The 15,304-nt window shown below is 51.5% G+C and overlaps 7 protein-coding genes across 7 annotated transcripts; 3 read left to right on the forward strand and 4 right to left on the reverse strand.

Annotated features, from left to right (window-relative positions):
• Positions 1 to 563: 563 nt before the first annotated feature.
• BO88DRAFT_377103 (bifunctional ATP-dependent DNA helicase/ssDNA endodeoxyribonuclease DNA2) lies at positions 564 to 2,541 on the reverse strand (the record flags this gene model as incomplete). The annotated part of the gene is made up of 3 exons (XM_025704388.1): positions 2,482 to 2,541; positions 736 to 2,405; positions 564 to 680 (listed from the first exon to the last, which is right to left on the reverse strand). Exons 2-3 carry the CDS (start codon positions 2,341 to 2,343, stop codon positions 564 to 566), a joined length of 1,725 nt encoding a protein of 574 aa, XP_025567953.1. The 5' UTR covers positions 2,344 to 2,405; positions 2,482 to 2,541.
• Positions 2,542 to 2,794: 253 nt separating this feature from the next.
• On the forward strand, positions 2,795 to 3,527 carry BO88DRAFT_399849 (uncharacterized protein). The gene has a single exon (XM_025705419.1). The coding sequence runs from the start codon at positions 3,039 to 3,041 to the stop codon at positions 3,312 to 3,314; it is 276 nt and encodes a 91-aa protein (XP_025567954.1). The 5' UTR covers positions 2,795 to 3,038; the 3' UTR covers positions 3,315 to 3,527.
• Positions 3,352 to 3,741, reverse strand: BO88DRAFT_4075 (uncharacterized protein). Its single transcript, XM_025707452.1, has one exon. The coding sequence runs from the start codon at positions 3,588 to 3,590 to the stop codon at positions 3,390 to 3,392; it is 201 nt and encodes a 66-aa protein (XP_025567955.1). The 5' UTR covers positions 3,591 to 3,741; the 3' UTR covers positions 3,352 to 3,389.
• Positions 3,742 to 3,823: 82 nt separating this feature from the next.
• On the reverse strand, positions 3,824 to 5,068 carry BO88DRAFT_399851 (carbon-nitrogen hydrolase family protein). Its single transcript, XM_025705420.1, has 5 exons — positions 4,992 to 5,068; positions 4,817 to 4,909; positions 4,446 to 4,729; positions 4,312 to 4,390; positions 3,824 to 4,250 (listed from the first exon to the last, which is right to left on the reverse strand). The coding sequence occupies exons 1-5, from the start codon at positions 5,001 to 5,003 to the stop codon at positions 3,894 to 3,896; spliced, it is 825 nt and encodes a 274-aa protein (XP_025567956.1). The 5' UTR covers positions 5,004 to 5,068; the 3' UTR covers positions 3,824 to 3,893.
• Positions 5,069 to 5,216: 148 nt separating this feature from the next.
• BO88DRAFT_377107 (exosome catalytic subunit DIS3) lies at positions 5,217 to 8,617 on the forward strand. Its single transcript, XM_025704389.1, has 2 exons — positions 5,217 to 5,484; positions 5,537 to 8,617. The coding sequence occupies exons 1-2, from the start codon at positions 5,289 to 5,291 to the stop codon at positions 8,440 to 8,442; spliced, it is 3,102 nt and encodes a 1,033-aa protein (XP_025567957.1). The 5' UTR covers positions 5,217 to 5,288; the 3' UTR covers positions 8,443 to 8,617.
• BO88DRAFT_354191 (MCT family MFS transporter) lies at positions 8,529 to 10,615 on the reverse strand. Its single transcript, XM_025703666.1, has 2 exons — positions 10,046 to 10,615; positions 8,529 to 9,976 (listed from the first exon to the last, which is right to left on the reverse strand). The coding sequence occupies exons 1-2, from the start codon at positions 10,265 to 10,267 to the stop codon at positions 8,666 to 8,668; spliced, it is 1,533 nt and encodes a 510-aa protein (XP_025567958.1). The 5' UTR covers positions 10,268 to 10,615; the 3' UTR covers positions 8,529 to 8,665.
• Positions 10,616 to 12,465: 1,850 nt separating this feature from the next.
• On the forward strand, positions 12,466 to 14,697 carry BO88DRAFT_328181 (LIM domain protein; the record flags this gene model as incomplete). The annotated part of the gene is made up of 2 exons (XM_025702548.1): positions 12,466 to 14,322; positions 14,377 to 14,697. The coding sequence occupies 2 exons, from the start codon at positions 12,466 to 12,468 to the stop codon at positions 14,695 to 14,697; spliced, it is 2,178 nt and encodes a 725-aa protein (XP_025567959.1).
• Between the last annotated feature and the right edge of the window lie 607 nt (positions 14,698 to 15,304).

Raw genomic sequence — 15,304 nt, forward strand, 5'->3', positions numbered from 1 at the left:
GTAACACTACCACGAATTGAGGCCGGGTAACTTACACTTGGCTTTACCCTGAGGAACCGCTCTGCCCAGGCTTGCACGCCCGGTATTCGACTCATGATATATTCAACAGCCTCCGGAATAGTCATGCGGATCAAGTATAGATCCTCGATGCGCTTGACAGTAACGCCTTCAATCAGAGTCCTTAGCGAGTTCGTATCCCATTTGTTGAGCTTGATTGCTTCTTGAAACACCTCATGAAAAATGTTCCCAAAGACTTGCGCTTTTCCTAGATCGGACGTGTATTTGATACGATCCTGCAAGACGGCGCGGCGCTGGCAACTAATTGAGTCCGCTACGACAGTTGCAGAGACCAGGTGGTCCGGATGGAGTATGACCATGTTCCTAGAATCATCCACAATGCAATGTCCTGTGGCATCGAAATCTCCGATTAAGTGAATGTATGACTCCTTGACACATGGGCACTCGCACCAGGACTCTCGAAGGATGACGACTTTCTTTTCCTTCGTCCTCTCATCTTGTACAGAAAGCACCTATTTCTTGCTGTCAGTGGCAATGCAAAGCTGTTATTTTCGATGGTGTCTGACCTGTTCTGGCTGAACGCGCCCTTTGAGGGTTTTATACGCAGACTCGGCAATATCAACAATCAGGTAACGCTTGATGGCTTGTCGGCTTCTAATGTTCTATATATGGGGCTTAGTAAGTATGTAACACATGAACCCACTAAGAATGACAAACATCGTTTGATGCATCTGCTCCTGAATGCACCATGGATTGTTCGATGGCCTCTATATCCAAGCCATCATCGTCAAATTCATCACCAAAAGATGCATCCTGTTCTCCTTTCTTCTGAATGGGCACTTCGGACATCGCGCTAGGATAATAGCCAGATTTTGCTCCGGAAATTGGTTGTCTAGAGGCTGCTGGCCCCGTAGAAACAGGCTTTGCCATATCCGTGCTCTGCGACTTCTCACATTGAGCGAGAAGATCCTCCATACCGTCCGATAAACCATCAAAATCATCGTCAAATTCATCAGCATCAAGGGTATCAACATCATTAGTCGGTTTATCCACATTAGTTTTCATAGTCACTGCATCAGTCTCTCTCCATTCTTTAGTTGAGGCGCAGGCCTCTGTCGAAGCCTCATTTTTCGCAAGTCCATCACTCAGAGCTTTGTCTTTGTGGTGAGAGGAACCGGCATCCACAAATGGATCCATTGAGGCTTCGGCGAGATCGAAGAAGTCCTGGTCAAATTCATCGTCCCCGTAATCCGATGAGGACTCTTCCAACGGTTTCCTGTCTTCAGGGGCAGCATGAATGATTCTGGGCTCTTGCACTTGGCTGGTTTTCTTCGAGGCTTGAGCTTGGCTCTTTCTATCCTCTGTCGGGGATTTTGACCTACGCCGGCCTTGGTTGCGTGCTGGTATAGGAGACGAGTCAGTTGTGTCCGGTAACGGCACAGGTGCCTTTTTCAACGTCTTCTCGATTTCCTCCACGAGAGAACTGATCTTGGGGCCTTGATAGTTTCCCGAGTTGACAACATTGCTCCTTGTCCTTGAGAATAAGCTTCGTCCCGTACCAAAGTTTTCCTTGTCGATCCTTCTTCGCTTGGCTTTTGAACTGGGCCATTCTGCCATACAGCTATTTGATCGTCTAAGACCTGAAGAGTCTCGGCTGGTGCGCACTGACGCTGGCGTTTGCGGGGAAGAAGAGAGGAGATTTGTGAAGCGCGGTCGAAGAATCTCGCCATTGCCGTTGGCAAGGGTCTTGCTCACATAGCTGTTCCACAGGTCGGCGGCGAGGTCATGCTGCGGAGTCTTCTGGAGTGTCTGAGAATTCTGCAAGTCAAGAGATCCTTTACGCCTGCTCTTCGAAGTCCCCGCCAGGGGAGAGCTAGTCGGGGATGAGCTATGGCGGCGCTTTTTACCATGTGCTGCAGGCGTCTGGGACATTCTATCAGGATTTGAGCTTGCGGGCACATGTTGCCAAACAACATAATCTTCTGGGGTAAATTCCGGCATAGGAGCATGGATGAATGCATCCTCTGCATTGTTGATAAGGTCCGCTAGGGGGATCCTATTTCCTGGAGTGTGAGGGCATTCTCTCGGTGCCTTTGGTTCTGCTGCCTCCGCTGTTTGATTTTGATTATTCTCATTCGATTTCTCGGATTCCATCACTCCATTCAACCAAGACGTCTGGTTCTCCTTGTTCGCATGGCCAGGTGCTAAGCTAGTCTTCTGAGGGGGCTTGTCAGAAGTTGGTCCATTTTGTTGGTTGTACCGAAAAGCATTCAATTTCGACCGTGATTGCGAAGATACCCTGTACGAGCCGTTGCCTGTGTTCATCGTGTTTATAGTTGGCGTTCTTCGGGAGCTGGGGGTCAATGGGGCATCTCGAGAAGAAAGGCCTAGGCGGTTAGCAAGAGTACTATGTCATGTGGATCCTCAATCATTCGAATGATCCCGCGAACAATAGATAGTTACCTTTATTTTATCGACTGACATCAGAATTCCATGCCAGGCGAGTCATAAGTGACAGGTTCAGGACAGAGTGCTAATGCAGATCAGAGTTGGTTCGATGCACGCAATAGTAGCAATGCCGATGCGCGATATGCGATAAGCCGTTCTAATTGGTCTCGAACGCGTCGCGCGTCGAGTGCTCCTGCCTCAGGCATATACTAATTAATGCCTGTGACATCAGGCCGAAAGGCGGCAGGGAAATTTGCCTGTTCGGGCCTAGCGGCAGAATCCCAGCAGTCATCGGCCTTTTGCGGCTTCTGAACATCAACCGCTTGACCGTCACATCACCCCTCCACCTGCCGCTCCTGCCGCTCCAACGAAAGCAGTGATATTTGAAATCACTCAATTGGGTCGACTATTGTCGTCGCTGGTCGAACGGATTCCTAATTACGGCATACCAATCCAGCGGTCGTTGCCTCGCCATACCCGACAGGGATCCTCACCCGCCACCGCCTGTCCCTTATCATCCACGTTGAAAACTAGGGGTTTCTGAATTGCAACAGACCCTCCGCACATTCACAATGTCCGCTCGTCCGTTGTCGCATTGCCTCCGCGCTCGCTGTGTCCCCCGCCGGGCCCAGAACATCCAGGGCTTCTCGACCCGCAGCAACCTCCGCGGTGACCACTATGACCCTCCTACCGGCTACCTGTTTGGCCTCAAGCCCGGCCAGAAGTACGTGAAGGAGGGCTGGGAGAACATGTGGTACTATGGATTCATCGGCAGTCTTCTCGTTGCCGGTGTCGCATACGTCTTCAAGCCAGACACTTCGTATGTTCAATCCCTCTCCCTCGTGTGACAGCTGAAGTGGATTGTCTTAAGATCTTTCTGCGCGTCACGACAATGCCTTTCACTGTATTAGCAGAGTCGAGGATTAGATGCTGACATGACGACAGGATACAAACATGGGCTCTGGAAGAGGCTCGCCGGCGGCTGGAGGCCGAAGGCATTCTGGAGGACCCTGACAAGGTCCAGCGCAAGTAAGGTGCTTTGGTCCGGAAATATCTTGTACTTTGTACATAGAGCGGTCGGGCGTGGAAAACAATCTTCGTTCGAGTGGTGTCAATAGGCACATTACGTCCGACCCTAGACAGGGCTTTTCTATTTCATTTCACTGTTCGCCTCCAATTTCCTGCGTGTATCTGTCATTCTATATCCTGAATTTCTTCGTTGACATGCTTGCAATGTTTCAAAAACGGGAGAAATAGATGTCTGTACCTTATACATGGGTTGTATGATGTGTATCTCGGTTTTCGGCTACGTTCACACTGGATAGCAACCTATCATTTGGTGTTATACAACAAGGAAACGGTATTGATAGTATGTATGGTGTAATAGTTACAGATATCGTATGTACTGAGTCGAATGCCATGATCATCTATACTTCTGGGTATATATCCGTTCTTCTGAGTAGCGGCATCTCTCTCCTGACTTTGGCAAGGAGATCTAGATCAATGTCCGCAACCGCGATCTGCGGCTCCTGGTATTCATCGCCAAGCTTGGCAACAACTTCGCCCCATGGGTTGACGATCATGGAATGTCCGTAGCTTCTCCTCTTTTCATTGTGAGGCCCGGCCTGAGCTGCGGCAATCACATAGGACTGTGTTTCTATAGCTCTGGCGCGTAAAAGGGTCTCCCAATGCGCTGTCCCGGTAGGAACCGTAAAAGCTGATGGATATGTGATGATTTGAGCGTTCTGTCTTCTGAGAGCCAGACTAATCTCAGGAAAGCGCAGCTGTGTAAGGTTAAACGTGAGCAAGACGCCCTGCAATATAAGTTGGCTGCTTGCGGCTTACATCAAAACAAATAGACAAGCCTACTCGCCCAACGGGCGTCTCGAAAGGCGGTAGTATCTCCATCCCCTTCTCGACGCTCCTTCATTTGACATTAGCCAAGTTCGATCAAACCACATCCACTTATTAGAACTCACGCGCTTTCCTTCAATACTGGTCCACCCTTGATGTCCACGTCGAATAGGTGGACCTTCTGGTAGCGTTGTGTGATGTCGCCCTTTTCATTGATCCAAACGAGGGTGTTCTTGATCCTACCGTTCGACGCCGGTTCGTGTATCCCTACATTGATGTGCAGATTGGCTAATTGTGCCTCTTTTTGGAGACCCAGTACAAATTCACTGTCTTGTACAGAGCGTGCCAGTGAGATGGTCTCTGCAGGCGATGATGCGATATAGTCCGCAGCCTCGGGAAGAAACAATGCCTGTTGATTTGTTAAATGGATGCTGATACTTATGATAATCAAGCGTGAATGACTTGTGGGCCAACAAGTACTATGGGAACAACTTACCTTAGCTCCAGCTGCAGCTGCCTTGCGTACCAGCGTCTTGCATTGCGTCAAGTTGGCCGCTAGACTTCCAGTCGAACATAGTTGCCCCACGGCCTGTGATGAGAGAAATATATCATATCAGTGAGAACTCCGCAAACATAATGAAAAGCCATCTACTGAGGCATTAAGCGCTTACTGCGAGAACCATATTTATGAACTACTAGCCGGTTAGATTCTGTAAATAAAAGAGTAGAAAGTCTACGGAGGACCCAGAGGTTGATGGCGGAACATAGCATGCTTATCAAGAGAGAGCCCATGGCGATGCCCGTCGGCACTCGGCAGACTTTCCCGATCCGGTCCAACGTCTGGATCCCGCTTCAGCAGGCGGATCCAGATCTGAGCAAACGTCACGGAGTGCATCAACGGCCTGAAAAAACAATTTGGGTCGCAGAATACAACGACCTGCCAAGGGTGTGGTCACTATACAGTCAAAATGAAAAGTTTACGGCGTGACTTCTCGTCGAATCCGCAGGCAGCAAATGTCACCAGCAAAGTCTTCGTGAGATCCACGAAAAGCGGAAAAGTTCAAAAGATTGTTCGCGAACTTTACCTCAGACAAGACATTCCTTGCTCGTCAAAGCTTTGCTCGACATGCGCCTCTACTGCGCCAGCGGATGCTAATGGAAATAGTGAGACAAGCAGATCGAACTTTTGCTTAAATTGATGGCTAATGCGACACAGTCACGCCTTTCGTGCTCTCGGAGCAGCCCGCGGGCACCAGCGCTTTCCCCCGCGGCCACTACCTTGTCCCCGATACGAATGCGTTGCTGAATGGCATGGATCTTTTCGAACATACCGGAGCCTTCTACGATGTTATCATCCTCCAAACCGTCCTCGAAGAATTGAAGAACCAGTCCCTACCCCTCTACAACCGCCTGCTCTCTCTGATCAAGACCGACGAAAAGCGGTTCTATCTCTTCTTCAATGAGTTCCGACTGGAGACCCACGTCCGGCGAGGACCCGATGAGTCGATAAATGACAGAAATGACCGAGCTGTGCGAACAGTGGCCAAGTGGTATGCGGAACATCTCAAGACCACGGTGAAGAAGGGGAAGAAGAACGACATCCCGGCTATCGTTGTCATCACGGACGACAAGGAAAACTTGCGCAAAGCAAAGGAGGAAGACGTGACCGCATTGTCACTGTCAGACTATGTGTCCGGCCTAGAAGACTCTGATAGACTACTTGATATGATCAACGAGTCTCGGGAGGCAAGGGAAGCGAAGGGCGCACGCGGCGAACTTTTCTACCCCGAATACTACTCGATGTCCAAGCTTATGACAGGCATTAGAGCTGGAACTTTGCACCAGGGTGTCTTCAATGTTTCGCCTTACAACTATTTGGAGGGCTCTGTCAATGTTCCGGCGTTCGACAAGCCCTTGCTCATTCTGGGTCGTGATAACAGTAACAGAGCCATCTCTGGAGATGTGGTTGTTATTGAAGTACTTCCCAAGGACCAATGGAAGTCGCCATCTACCAAGATCGTCGATGAAGAGGCGGTCACCAAGAACGACAACCCTGATACCGATGATACCGAGGCAGTGGTGTCGGAGAGGGAACGGAAGGCCTTGCAAGAAGAGGTCAGGAAAGCTCATGGGAAAAGCTCGGAGGGAAAGCCGCAACCGACAGCCAAGGTGGTTGGAGTCATGAAACGCAACTGGCGCCAATATGTCGGACATGTCGATGCCGGTTCGGCAGGTGCTCAGGCTAGCAGCGGTCGCCGCCAGCAGACCGTCTTCGTCCTCCCTATGGACAAGCGTGTACCGAAGATCCGAGTCCGTACTAGACAAGCTGGTGATCTTATGGGCCAACGTATTCTTGTCACCATCGACGCCTGGGATCGCGATTCCCGATACCCCACCGGTCATTTCATTCGCTCACTAGGAGAACTGGAGACTAAGGGTGCGGAGACAGAGGCTCTGCTCCTTGAGTATGACGTTCAGTACAAGCCATTCCCGAAGGCTGTTCTCGACTGTCTTCCCGCCGAGGGTCATGACTGGCGGGTACCGGCTAGCAAGGATAATATTGGCTGGAAGGGACGGAGGGATCTGAGAGATCTCCTCATCTGCAGTATCGACCCCCCAGGCTGCCAAGATATTGATGACGCGCTTCATGCACGGCCATTACCGAACGGCAACTTCGAAGTCGGTGTCCACATTGCAGATGTGTCTCACTTCGTCAAGCCGAACAATGCAATGGACCTGGAGGCCAGTCTCCGTGGAACAACAGTCTACCTAGTCGACAAGCGTATCGATATGCTGCCCCATCTTCTCGGTACAGACCTTTGTTCCCTCAAGCCCTACGTCGAGCGGTACGCTTTCTCTGTCCTGTGGGAGATGACACCCAACGCAGAAGTGGTATCTGCAGACTTCACCAAATCGGTCATTCGCTCTCGTGAAGCCTTCAGTTACGAGAAGGCCCAGAAGCGCATTGATGATCCTACGCAGAAAGACGAACTTACCGAAAGCATGCGCACTCTGCTCCGCTTCTCCAAGATCCTCCGACAGAAGCGCATGGATGCGGGTGCTTTGAACCTCGCCTCGCCCGAAGTCCGCATCGAAACCGACAACGACGAGGTGGGCGATCCTCTCACGGACGTTAAGACGAAGGCCATGCTCGAGACCAACAGTCTCGTTGAGGAATTCATGCTTCACGCCAACATTACAGTTGCTTCCAAGATCTACAGCACCTTCTCTCAGACCGCCATGCTCCGACGCCACGCCACCCCTCCCCCTCAAAACTTCGAAGAGCTCATCAACCAACTCACCAAGAAGCGCGACATGAGATTGGACGTGTCCAGCTCTCGTGCCCTCGCCGACTCCCTTGACCGTTGTGTTGACGAGAAGAACCCTTTCTTCAACACCTTGGTCCGCATTCTCGCCACCCGTTGCATGACATCCGCAGAGTACTTCTGCGCAGGCGCCCACGCAGAGTCCGAATTCCGTCACTACGGTCTAGCCTCACCCATCTACACACACTTCACCTCCCCCATCAGACGTTACGCAGATCTCTTAGTCCACCGCCAACTCGCGTCAGCAATTGGCTACGAGGGCGAAGATGGCCGCGCCGTCGTAGAGGGAGTGATGACCCGGAACAGACTCGAAGATATCTGCCGGAACATTAACTACCGTCATCGCAACGCCCAGTTCGCCGGCCGCGCCAGCATCGAATACTACGTTGGACAGGCGCTCAAGGCACGCGGAGAGAAGATGGCAGCCGATGGCGTGGACGGCGGCATTGAAGAGGAGGGCTACGTCATGCGTGTCTTCGAGAACGGCGTTGTTGTATTCGTTCCGCGGTTCGGTATCGAGGGCGTGGTTCGCTTGGAGGATTTCGTCCTTCCGGATGACGCTGCTCTCCGCACCGTCGACGAGCGACGGGAGCTGGTGACGCGCCGACAGAGCGACTTCGACAATGAAGAGTACACTCTTCGCGTTTCCAACAAAGGAAACTCCGAGTCAGGGCCCAGCATGTCTGTGGAACTGTTCCAGAAGGTCAATGTCAACGTTAGCTCTGTCAAGGAAGAAGGTGGTCGCGGCGCAGGAAAGAGGCGGGTTAGAATCCTGATTCTGGGAAGCGATGCCTAGACTGGAGAGAAAAGTTACTAAAATAATGACATGACTACAATCATTCTGGTTTGCAAAATTCACTATGACTAGAAGGCGTCTATCGGTGCTTTATGTAGATTCATTGTATATATGTATGTATGCCTCTTATGTACTTCTATGCTAGTCTAGAATGGTAATCTAGACATCCTATGCTATCTAGTCTAGTCTCTTGTAGTGTCTTCTTCCTTCTCGTCTAGACTGATCAGACTCTCCTCAAGGCCACCATCTGACGCAGCAAATGAAAAGGCGCCCAGAGTTGAGTCTCTTTCACTCCTGATGCGGGTATTCCAGGCGAAGGATCATATTCCTCTCCCTTCTGTGCAGTATCCTCCTTATCCTTCTTCTCTATACTACCGGGAACCATCACACCAGGAGACGCACCCTCCTTCTTTTCAGACCGCACAAGCTCTCCTATTTTCCATCCTCGCACGAGCCACAAACACGCCGCACCACCAATGTACATGAACCCCGTGAAGATCTGCACTCTCAGATACACCGAGTCCGTGGATCCATTATCCCTCAGAACAAGCGCAATAGCCTCCGACACAGTTGTGGGGGGTACCAAAACCAGCCACGCAATGCTCAACCCGCTAGGGAGGTCCCGCAGACCGATAATCTCCGCCAGCACAGGGGTGACGGTGGCCCAGTAGGTTCCTGCAACAGTGCCGACGAGGACAGCGAAAAAGCAGACCACGCCCATACTGCGAGCGAAGATCCAGATCACCAGACAGAACAAACCACAGAGGAATGTTAGGAACGTGGCTATGTTAATCCGACCTAGCTTATCACTGAACATGCCCACGATGGGTCGTCCGAGGCCCTGGCCGAGGTTAAGTAAGGCGCTGACGATACTGCCCTGGTGGGAGGAGAGACCGACGGAGAGGGCGAAATTGGCGAGGCTGAAAAGCACGGCAACGTAGCCTAGCATGCTGAGGATGCCCCATCCTAGGAAGAGGAGGAATTCGGGACGCTTGAGTAGAGGTAGGGAGAAGGCGTGGTGGCGGCTTCCAATGTCTTTGTTTCGGTCTCTGAGGAGGTTGGCGCATACTAGGTTGACGACGCAGGCGATGATTCCTAGGATTCGGAATGCCCAGCTTAGGCCGAGTCGGGGGATCATGGCGCCAACGGCTAGGGAGTAGATTAGTCCCCCTATGCCCGAGCCGGCTGCATTGATGCCCATTGCTAGACTGCGACGGCGGTGAAACCATTGAGGGGTTATGCCTACGCTTCCGACGAAGAGGAAGCCCATTCCCCAGCCGAAGCAGACGCCTTGGCTAAGGAAGATGTGCCATAGTTCGGTAGCGAAGGATGAGCCGATTAGGGAGAGGGTTTCGAAGAAGACTCCGAGGTTTAGAACTAGGCGGGTTCCGCAGATGTGGATGAGGTGTGTGGCTAGAGGAGCTACTAGTAGGGCACAGGAGATGCTCAAACCGCCGGTGAAAGCGTAGGCCAGGGCAGAACCGTTGGCAAAGACATTGTGCGAGAGGTAGTAGGAGAGAAAGACGCCGTAGCTCTAGATCTCGGGACAAGTGCGTGTGTGTGTTAGTTTCTGATTCGGAGCAAATGATTTAGAATAACCAACACTGTTGATTCCCCACGTGTGCGCATTGATCCAGAAGACGCAAGCGACACAAACCCAGCCATAGCCACCGTCTGGTACGACGTCTTGTTCATATTTGGTCTCTGCATCTTTGGGAGCCGAATCCTGTTGTTGTTGCTCCTGTACTTGCGACAGGGGATCTAGATTTGGAGTCTCATCGTAATCTCGAGAATGGATGATGTCGATTGGCGTATTATCTCCCATTTCGAGATAACTAAAAATCAAGATAGGTCAGGAGAATATAGCACGCTGCTCTAGACCACGGCTGTTAACTTCCAGATACGGCATCGAGGACGCTATCGAACATTCACGGAAGCCTCCAGCAGTAGCCAAGAAAGTTAAGTGGTAGAGCGAAACAGAAGTTGTGCGGGGATAGAGATCGAAGAACCGCATGGCGCCGGTTTTATGGCAAGGGTCCAGGAAAACCGAAGGCCTAAAAAGCGCCGATGTGTCATAGAGAGCCTGAAAAGAAACAAGATCCTCGGTCATACGAACCAGTTAGTGAGCCCTCGGCCATACTAAGCGGTTCGGTGACTAGTCCGAGAAAGTCAGTCTGTGACTGGTTTGTTGATTGGGTTTAATTCCATCCAGGATTGAGGACGATAGCGCCCATGGGTCCAGTTAGCGCAAACGTCGTGCCGATTGACCCGTGCGGAGTCTGGGGGAACACGAGGCGGTCCAGTCATGATAGTAGAATTCTTTGAGCTGCAGGCTCATATGAAGCTGTGAGATAGATCTGTTGGCGATAGGTCAATTGTGTATGTTTGATGCTACGAATGCAGGTATTCCGTATGGGTCCTCCTTGGACATCTATACATGTGCATACCCCTGCCTTAAGCTAGTACCCAGACGTTAGAGAAGTGCGTCTTGAGGACTATGATACCCACGCTTTATCCTCGTAGCACTTTGAATTATTACTTAGGGCAGAATAACTCTTCATGTCGCATTAGCAGCTCCCACCAGCTTCAATTACAGAAGGACACAGCTGCTTACGGTTCCGTCACTTGCTATCACAATAGTTGTACGCGCCTCATGTCAGTTAGGTAGATTTAAGCTTGCAGTATTTGTTACTATTCCCAGCAAGCATAATTTCAATGTTCGGGTCGTTGATATGCCCATAATTTCAGGCACGATGATTGACTGTCCTCTCATACTGGAAGGTTGAGAGGCTTTGTTACTTCCGTCGGTAATGAAGTGAGACGGGCTTGCTAAGGTATTAATACTGTGCACCAGACAGTGTAGCCTTCTCAGGAGTCTGTACCTGATACTATGGCAGTAGCATCCACAGAAGAAGAGTTGGTTGTACCAAGACAGGTTACACAGACGCATACTGCGAGGCATAGCTCGATCTGAGGGATTCAATGTGTCGTATCCAAATCTGCATAAATGACCCACAGTTATTTTTGCATTTCCATTCCCACCTAGCAGACGGACATTTAACCTGTTCATCCCAGAGAGAGCAAATATGAGGACTGAATGCACCCAGTGCTACATACTAGTGCTCTATCAGATCCAACTTGACTACCAAAAGAGGAATAGACTGTGCGCTGCGATGAGTCATCACGGCCCCGCGTTGCCTTGAGAACCGGAACCTGATGTTTGCAGTGTTTGGTTGGGTGCTTTGTTGTCCCTCGGCGGGATTGATTGATGGCCATAGCTTCTGTCCGTCTTGTCTTTCCCAGCCTGTACCCCTGCCTGTCACTCAGTACTAACTAGTATCCATGAGCTCATTGAAACTAATCATTATTAACTACTCACTAATTACTACCTCCGACGCCGCGCTAACTCCCTAACCCTGTAAGAACAACGCCTTATCGCTTTCAAGCAAGGAAAGCGGATCTAGTTGGGCAGATCCGATCTCTCTAGTTGATTCCATACCTGGCCCACTGCCCAGCCACCCATTTGAATCTAATTGGCTCTATTCGATTATATTAGACACTTACTTCATAGCTCTGCGACTGAGAGCCAACTCATCATCCTACCCCTTCCTGATATCCCCCCCTTGGTATGATCTCTCAGGTTCAACCTCCATGGCCAGTATGATGCATAGGCCACAATTTCACAAGGCCAGGGACGGCCAGCGCAAGGTCTCGCCTCCCGGTCCAACTTACATGTCCAATGATCAGATCGGTACGTGTTTACGCTGCTGCGATGTTGAGTCAGAGCATTATCTGCGCTTTCCGAGGGTGTTGGCCGAGCGGCCGGCTGTGGGTTGATATGGACAATGTTTATTAATTCCTGGCGTAACAGCGACCTATCTGAAAGATCTGCGGACGAATCGTCCTGCCCGCCCCGGCGGATCCAGGCCGCTTCCTTCGAGATCAACTGGATCGTCCTCTGACACTCGGGAGGATCTTCCTCCACGAGCAGCGTCTGCAATGTCGTCGTATGGACATTCGTATATGCAGTCGAGCACCCCAGCAGCTGAGACCGAGCATCCTCGGGCCACCAGCTCACTTTCAAACCATAGGCCGACGTCATCTCGAGGCGCACTGGGCAGCCCTATCGGACGACCGTTGGTCCAGGAACCAAGAACAGTCCCCGTACGGCAGCATATCTCACCCACTCGAGCCTACAGTCGCGCTCTTCCTACCTCCCCCAGCGCCGCTTATCGTGAAAGCCCGCAACGGCGTATAGAGAAGGAAGAGGCAAAGTCCTTGCGAGATGCCTTACAACAGATGGACCTGGAGGATGACGTCGAGCTCCATGCAGCTGCACAAGATGAAGCTACCGAGCTCGTGTGGATGCACCAGAACCCCGGTGTTCCCTATAAGAACCCATATGCACCATATCACAATCCCGATTTGGACACGCTCCAGAAAAGCCCAGATAGGAATAGTCAGTATTCGCGTGGCGAGAGGCTGGGCTCTCCTACGCCACGACGGGGCAGTCGTCGTCTTGCCTACCAGGGATCGACTATAAGCTACAACGGTCCTAGCAGCATCCAAGAGTCGGACGAAAGCCCGGCACATGATGAGCAGGAGTTTGCCATGGGAAGGGATATTCCCAGCCCTAAAAAGAACGGGACTCTACGGAAGAACCTCAAAGTCAACTTTGCGTTGCCGCGGGACGAAGTATCCACCCAGAATATCAGCAGCAGCTATGGGCTGGGCTTGGCGAATGTCGGTAGAGATTCATCCAAAGGCATCTTTAGGAATCCGAACGACCAAATATACGAAGAGCCTCAGCTTTCCCCACAGAAGGACGAGAACAGTCGGCCGGACTTCTCAAGGTCGGACTCTTCGGCTTTGAGAAATAAGCCACGCAACGCTCTTCCTCGCGGTTCTCGTCCTCTACCTAGTCGGTTCAGTAGCCTTCCTTTTGTGGACAAGCTGGCTCGCTTCGAACTTCATAAGAACCCCCCAAGCCAGTCAAGGAACCCAGAGTATAGAATGAACGACCCGCTTCCCCAACCTCCTACGGCAGGCTCTGAGGTTGAGGAGCAAGATGCCCCTATGAAGAATGGCCTAGAGATCCGCAGTGATGACATTCGAGCAGCTACTAGCAAGAAACTCAGAGATCGGAGCACTCGCCTACCAATGCCAACCGCGGTAAGTGATCGTGCTGGTCGGCCGATCGTGAGTTTTGATCCAACTTGGAAGCCAACCGAGGCGCAAAGCCCGCGCAACCGAGATAGTTTCAAGGGAAGGGATGCAACGCCGGACGTGCCTTCTCCCGAGCCAGCTGCTCCCACTATTGAGGTATCCGAGGCACCGTCGATCCCGGTTATCAACTTGCCAGACGACAAAGAGCCCACTATCTCTGAGATGGCAGGACCATCCCAGAGCACAAACACTGGTGGGAATTCACCGTCGAGCCCACCCAAGAACAACGAAGCTCCCAGGCGATCCCCGAGAAAACCCACTGCAGGGTTGCAGAGTCGGTGGCTATCCACATATAGCCGCTCTGGCGTTCCCACCGCAACATGCGAGGCATGCTCTCTTCCAATTTCAGGGAAAATCGTGACCGCTTCGGGATCACGTTTCCATCCCGAGTGCTTCGTGTGCCACCATTGCCAGACTGCTCTGGAGTGTGTTGCATTCTATGAGGAACCTGACGTGAAACGCCAAGAACGTCTCGCGCAGGCTTCCAGCGATGATGAAGAAGCCCATGGACTGAGGTTTTACTGCCATCTTGATTTCCATGAGCTATTCAGTCCAAGGTGCAAGAGCTGCAAAACCCCGATAGAGGGAGAAGTGGTCGTTGCTTGTGGAGCTGAGTGGCATGTCGGGCACTTCTTCTGTGCCGAGTGTGGTGATGTACGGTCTTTCCCTATGTTTTGTAGTCGATAAGAGCTAACACATTTCTTCTAGCCTTTCAAAGCAGACACACCTTTTGTAGAAAAGGATGGCTTTGCATGGTGCTTGCAGTGCCACTCCCGTCGCACAGCTCCTCGGTGCCTTGGATGCAAGAAGCCAGTGCTGGAGGATGTTGTGATAAGTGCAGTTGGAGGGCAGTGGCATGATGAATGCTTTGTCTGCCACGAGTGCGGGGATGGATTCGGTCCCGACGGTCGTTACTTCGTCCGAGAAGGGGAACCGAGAAGGACAGCCAAGGGACGTATTATCGGCGGGCCGGTCCAATTGGCTGTCTGTGAAAGATGTGAAGGTATACGGTTGAAGGCGTCGCCGTGATGTGAGTATCTGTCGGATGATGGATCTCCGGGGTCTGAGGCTCCAACAACCGATGACTGACGCCAGTGACATGATCATCGTGGCCATCTGCATAGTGTCGAGCGCAGTGCGCTTGACAAGATGCATCATCCAAGGTTATACGGCCATTGTTTTTCATATATGTCTCCCTGTTTTCTTCTCATGTTTGTTGCGACCTGTGAATTGCATAGCATCCAGCGGGAGTCTACGATAGCGTACACTTTAGGTGAATTTAAGACAATAAATGGTTTGAAAGACACATGTTTTGCATCTTGCTAGCTGCAACCACAGAGAACCCCATAATCTGAAGGCTCTAAGTACTAATCGAAGTTGCCTGCATGACTTTAGAGCCGAACCAAGGCTATTCCGGAAAAGGAAGGCAGACTGTCTTGTCATCTCGGCTCGAGGCTTCTCTCCGTCTCGCGGCAACTTGCCTGCGAGGGTGTGATTCCTTTGAACCAGCCTTCCCCATTTCCTAGATGGGCAACTAGGCAGCTTGACTTTGGCAAGATTCGCGTGTCATACGAGTGCCTCGAGTCGAGGCACCTGAATTTCGTTCGGCAAGACGGAGACGCTTGGATGTCAACCC

The sequence above is a fragment of the Aspergillus vadensis genome, assembly GCF_003184925.1.
Source record: "Aspergillus vadensis CBS 113365 unplaced genomic scaffold BO88scaffold_1, whole genome shotgun sequence".
Lineage (NCBI taxonomy): Eukaryota > Fungi > Ascomycota > Eurotiomycetes > Eurotiales > Aspergillaceae > Aspergillus > Aspergillus vadensis.